This window comes from Lissotriton helveticus, chromosome 4_1, assembly GCF_964261635.1.
Source record: "Lissotriton helveticus chromosome 4_1, aLisHel1.1, whole genome shotgun sequence".
Lineage (NCBI taxonomy): Eukaryota > Metazoa > Chordata > Amphibia > Caudata > Salamandridae > Lissotriton > Lissotriton helveticus.
In genome coordinates, this window is record NC_136063.1 from 1,716,202,694 (window position 1) to 1,716,209,238 (window position 6,545).

At 43.0% G+C, this 6,545-nt stretch overlaps 1 protein-coding gene across 1 annotated transcript; it reads left to right on the forward strand.

Annotated features, from left to right (window-relative positions):
• The first annotated feature begins 3,836 nt into the window (after positions 1-3,836).
• Positions 3,837-6,340, forward strand: CLDN2 (claudin 2). The gene has a single exon (XM_078688391.1). The coding sequence runs from the start codon at positions 3,962-3,964 to the stop codon at positions 4,652-4,654; it is 693 nt and encodes a 230-aa protein (XP_078544517.1). The 5' UTR covers positions 3,837-3,961; the 3' UTR covers positions 4,655-6,340.
• The last annotated feature ends 205 nt before the right edge of the window (positions 6,341-6,545 follow it).

Sequence of the window (6,545 nt, forward strand, 5' to 3'; positions counted from 1 at the left end):
CCTCCCCAATAAGAGGAGATACTAGTCGCACTGTGAGCTAGCTAATGCAAACAGGTTAAGATTCTCGGTGGGGGTGCTCAGAATCAGTCTGCCACCAAACTCACAGTTTATGTTATCCGAATGCACAGATTCTGTGTAGGATATATAGGAACTACACGACAGTGGGGTCAGACATGGTTTTATATTAGCGCTGTTCTTATTTACACTATACATTAATGGCTTCGACTCTGCCCTGGCAGCCTTACAATCTGACACCCCGAGGATAGGCTCAATACCGGTCTCCATTTTGCTATATGTGGATGACGCAGTACTCCTTGCATGTACCCCAAAGGGTTTGCAGCTTTAATTAGAAGGGTTTGTAACTTTTATGGATACGATGGACCTGTCACCTAATTCAACTATTTCCCATATTATGGAAATTGGGAAGCAGAGCAGCAAGCCCAACACATACGCAGTAGGCACACATAGGGGCCTATTATGATTGCGGAATTTCCGCATCCTCCGGTCCGGCGGAAGCCACCGCCGGCCCGGAGGATGTGGAAAAACCACAGCGGACCCACCAAAGACCCACCGCCACATTAGTATGGCTGGTGGGTCCTGGTTTCCGTCCGCCGCTTTTCCGCCGCGGTTGGCTTACAACCGCGGCGGAAAAGCTCTAATATGGTGGCGGTGTCTCTCAGACACCGTCCGCCATATTAGGATTGCTGCCAAGATATGCTTTTCCGCGGCGGGTTTACCGCCGTTGAAAAGCATACGGATCTTCACTGCAGGGGCCCGTTGCGGGCCCCCTAGGTGAAGGGGGGGGTGCACATGGGGGATACCTATGGTACCCCCTGTATTTGTATGCAGAAAGCGGCAGGCACCCCAAGGTGCCTGCCACTTTCTACATACAAATGCAATGCGTGCATTTTTAACATTGCTGCAGGTGCAGCTTGAAGCTGCACCCGCCGCAATGTTAAAAATAGAGGATGTGACTGCCAGGGTGGCGGTCACATCCTAATAGCACAGGAGGGAACGCCGCAGCCCATGCGGACGTTCCCTCATCCTCAGTGATCGCGGACGGACTCAAGTCCGTCCGCGATCATAATCGGCCCCTAAGTCTGGGAAAAGTACCAGCCCTTTAATATTTGGGTATTTTATTTGATTAGAAATTGACTTTTAAACACTTACTATGCTCATAGATTGGGTAACTGGTCACCTGGGACAATTTTAAAGTTATACAGCTCCTTCTGTATTTCTAAAATGTTATATATGTTAGTGAGGTATGGGGATATAAGATGGTTAAGAAATTACATACAGAAGAAAGCAGATATTTTGGGCAGATGTTGAAAGTCCCTCATAGCACTCCTGCGTACTCTGCACATGAGGAATTGGGGTCTAAGTATATCTCTGATATGATAGCCGTGAAATCCCTCCTGGGTTTGGTGAAGATCTGGTCCAACGAGGAGGAAGGCTTTAACAGGCTGGTAATCCAGCACTGTCTCTCCCTTGATTATGCGTCGAAAATCCTGTGGTTAAAATTTTAAAAGGACACCCTCACCGCACTAGGACATAAAGGTCTGTTTACTAATCATGACAAAGTGGGATATCATGAAAATGCGATTGTCAAAGATTTGTCTTTTAACCATGTCATTGCACACCGTGAGGATAGGGAGCTCAGGAAATCCACGGTCAGAGAACACATTTTAGTGAAGTCGGTGCAGGGCATGGAACCCTATTTATCCCTTATAACAAGTGCACATGATCGATTTTTTATTACATGCTTTAGATTGAACTTATTTCACCACTTACTGGCCTTAGCCTCCGCTTTACGGTACACGCAGAAGATAGAGGACCCTGTGGCTGCGACAACAGTTCTCCATAGGATAACTTACATTTTGTCCTCCTTTGTTCTTATTACTCATACCTGAGATAACGGGCTTTTAAGAAAGCTTAGATTTAGGCAGGTACGTGTCGCCCTATTTTTTTTACAACTTTCATCAGATGTTTTTACACTCTTTTGTGTTTCTACCTTATAAGATCTGCTTTAAAGATAAGAACCACTAGAGGTGTCTAAAGGTCACACACATTTTTACCATTTTTGCACTGTTGGAAGTTCCTATAAAAGTCTTGATATGTGGGTTACTTTTTAGGACAAGGTTCAGTTCTTATATATTCAATTAATGTCAAATTAGGATTTTATTGATCACACTTCTAGCTGAAATAAGGGCTATTAGAGGTATTAAGAATGTAGGAGATCAATGGGGAGAACAATATGTCATGGATCTCGAACTTTCTTAATTGGTATACTTGGTTGTTTTATGAAAATGTTTACATTTGATGTATGTGTATTTTAAATTGTTTCTTTTACGGTCAAATGTGTGTATGCCGAATAAATATTATTTTTTATTAATATTATTATTATTATTATGTCCTGGGTAACAAGTTAAGTCAATGCTTCCTCAAAAAGACTTTTTTCACTATATTATGAAAACAGGGTTCTGAAGATGGTAATGTGTGTCAAGGATGTTTGTGTGCATGTGTTGTGTAGCTTTTTGTTGTTGCCTTAATGTGTACTGTATTTTATTGTGCTGCTTTATTTTGCATTATTACTTGGTTTTGCATTGTAGCACTATGATTATTGTGTTGCATTCTGTTTTAACTGTTTCATGGTAATGTTCACATTGAGTGTTAATGTTGTTGACATGATACTTTGTGTATATTATTGTGTTATGTTCTGTTGTTTACTTTCACTATGCCAACACTGTGAAACGAGCAAAAACAGCGCTGCTCCAGCTCTTCAACTAATTAGGACACCAGTCAGGCCAACACTGTGGCAGAGACTGTACCTTATCCTGGCGCTACTAATATTCCACTGTCATTGTGGATTTCCTGGTTGCCACCTTCTCACCACATTGTTTGTGAGTGTTTTAGCATACCATTTTTTTTTAACTTGACCCATAGAGTTATCATCCTATTGTTGACCTCGCTTGTGTTAAATGCTATTCGAAGTGGCGATGAAACAGAGATTGTAATTTATTTTTAGTCTTGGAATTAGAACAGCTGAATAAGTTCACATCCTGTTCGTACAGGCAGTTCCAGTTATTTCATTGGAACTGCCTAGTCATTTGCCAAGTAACTTAAAATAAACCTGCAAAGCACCCACTTAAAAAATACTTTAAAAAAGTTTGGGGAATTATGTTGGAAACGACGAATTACATTGTCCAGCATACCTTGCTACCTATATATGTTCCTTTAGTTAATGTATCATACAGTCTTCAATTGCAAGACTATTCCTAGCAACATGGCATAAATTCAGTAAGGGTAGCCCAGGTGCTCACAGGGTACTGAACAATTGTGCGCTGCCCTGCCTTTTTAATCCTTGGTAACCCACACAATGCTGTGTATTGGGTTTTTTTCACAGAATTGCTGAAACATATAATCAGTAGCCCTCATTAGGCCAAACCTTACGATATTTAAAAGGGAGAAAGTGAGTCGAACAGGCAGATGATTACCTCACCAAAATCTGAGTATTAATATTATCTCCCCCAAAATCGGAATGGACAATAAATAGCACGCCAGATAGATATCGAACTCATCGGAGTTGTTTCTTACTGGTGCGATAATCCTCTCACCGATAATCGTCAACTCACAAGGGGTGCTTGCTTATGTGTTGATTTGTACCTTTTTGTGAGAGCTTACTTTTTCGGTTTATGTTTCTGAAGATAACGGAGGTCAAAGAGCTCTTGGAATCTACCACCAATCTAGTCAATATTTAACTTTTCATGGATTTTGCTCTTCCAGATAAGCGCATGTTAATTTCGAAGCTCTCCATATAAGAGAGAGAGGGAGCAGAGACTAGATGTTGGCAAAGAGAAACTTGAGCTTGTAGAGGAGACAAGCCAAGCTGGGAAAGCACAACTAAAAGAAGTCCTGAAAGGGCATTGACAACACAAGGACTGGCAAAGTGAAGGCAGTCAAAATGGTGTCAGTTGGCCTACAGATGCTTGGGTACGTTTTTGGACTGCTGGGGATGGTGGGCACCATTATAGCCACCCTCATGCCCAACTGGAAGAGCAGTTCTTACATTGGCTCTAGCATCGTTACAGCTGTGGGATACACCAAGGGGCTGTGGATGGAATGTGCCAGCATGAGTACTGGCATCACCCAGTGTGACACTTACAACTCACTGCTCGACCTCCCCTCCGACATCCAAGCTGCCCAAGCCATGATGGTGACATCCATTGCAATGTCCATCCTGGCCTGCATCATCGCTGTGTTTGGGATGAGGTGCACCATCTTCGCCCAGGATTCTCCAGGAAAGGACAAGGTTGCCGTTACTGGGGGAGCTTTCTTCATAATCGCAGGCTTGCTCGGCCTAATCCCCATCACATGGAACCTCCACGTCATTTTGCAAGACTTCTTCAACCCAATCGTGCCGGACACCATGAAGTATGAGATTGGAGAATCTCTTTACCTGGGAATTGTTGCATCTTTAATCTCCATCTTTGGGGGCTGCATGCTCTGTGCTTCTTGTCCGCCCAAGGAACCTACCCCAACGTACTACAGTCGCTATCAGTCCAAAAACCTGGGCGCCAAGTCTCTCCAGCCTGGCATCAGCCAGACCCAGAAGTCCAAGAGTGACTTTAACTACAGCCAGACAGGCTACGTATGATGGACGCATCGGCGTGAAGAAGGACTTGTACACTTTCTCTAAGGTGAGGAAATGGCGGCAGTTATCGTTTTCACGTTGTAGATACTTGTGTGGCCTTCGGAGTGGGTTATAAGGACAGACATTAGCCTGCCAGTAGGCCTTCATATTGAACTTATCTTTGAAAGTGTGAGAAAGCATATGCATGAACTTACCATGAATGCGTAGGCAGTTGCAACGACGGGTCCTGGCATTTCTCCTTGAACAATGAGTGCACGCCGTCTAGTATCTGCAGTGATGCCAGTCAACCCCCTGCAGGGGCTGTTCTCCATGAGCAAACGTTACGGACTTATGCCAGCAACACAAGAAAGAGGGATGAACTCATGATGTGGCATAAACCTGATACTGCTCATTTTTTTGTTACGAAGAGCGGCACAAACTTTATGTTGGAGTGCCATGCTGGCTGAAAATAATGCCCCAGCCCCCTTCTCGACGCCGTTGTTGCAACATGCCCCGGCTGTCCTTCATGATCTAGTTTTAGAGACCCGCGACAACAGTAAAAAAGACAAAAAACATTGCTAATGCCCAAATTGTGCTACAAAACTCGGACCATGAACTACTTGGTTCTGACGAAAAGAAAATGCGATGTGGACAATGAAGCCGGCTGGAAACGACGCAAGATGCCCCTGCCAACGAATGCGTACCGAGGGACGAATTCAGAAGTTGCCCACGCTGAATGTGGCCTGACTGTTTAAGAGAAATAAGTGACACTGTGCTAGAGAAAAACAATATCAGTCTGCTGGTTGCCTCTTTAGGATCGGACAAGGGTAAGGGTGACTGACCGAGGGGGCATATAGATGTGTCCTCCTAAACCTCCGTTCACTGTCTCGTGCCCCTGCGCTGTGGTCTTCTGATCTCACCGGCACGCGCCCCCTGCAAGATACAACCGGAAGGGCAGATGCTGCAATGAGTCCATCGAAAGGGAGACACTCTGAGAGCTTTTCGCTCTTATTTTTCGGTGGGTGGTTAACGAAATACAACTAACAGCTCGACGGAATCCGAATACTTTATTTTTTATATTTAATACTATTTCTCTCTACGTCTTACTGCATGCGGCACGCCCTCATTTGTCATGAAATATTTGTACTGTATAATATGCTATTTAATTGATTTACGTAAACTTTGTGCTAAATTGAGTCTCAGTGCTGTGGCCACAATCCTTAACTTGCTGGTATATACTTTGTTTTGCAGTTCGTTTGCCCTAGCTGTGAGACAGAATCTACTTTTCATTGAGTCCATAAGAAGAAATGTTTATCTGACTTAGAATCGATTAATATCTGTAATTAGATCAGAGAGTTGCATTTTTTTCGTTCTTCAGCACACGTTTGTTTGATACCCACATTCATTTAAAAATGAAAATGTGTAAGAAAGAGGCTCACTAAAAACAGGCCTATAGATTTCATACTTTGTATAGCAATATAGGTATTTCACTAAGATAGATAGACGGGTGCTAATTACCATTGGCGAAGGGCTATATCTTTGAAGCAGATGAACTAACTTTGTAATGCAATTTTACATTGTTTAACGATGCGTATAGAACAATCGAGAATGTAAGATAGGTTCATTTTACACAGACATGGACGCCAGTTTCAATACTGAGTAGAGATATATTGTAATGTAACATTAAAGAACTATTATCATGATGACAAATATCTGAATGGTGACATTCTCAAACTGTAACCTTGTTTTATATTTAGGCGGGAGACCAAAGAAGTGTTCTGCTGTTATCAGAGGCACAGAGATGTCGCCGTAACTTCATATTTCTAAACTTTAGCATCTGCATGAATTATAATCACACAGCCTTAATGAGCGGTTAGTATGAAGCCACGTTATTCAAGATTCCCAGCAGCAGTAT

Bases quoted from the DNA above. Each gene is read 5' to 3' on its own strand.
- CLDN2 (XM_078688391.1), top strand. From the start codon at position 3,962: ATGGTGTCAGTTGGCCTACAGATGCTTGGGTACGTTTTTGGACTGCTG.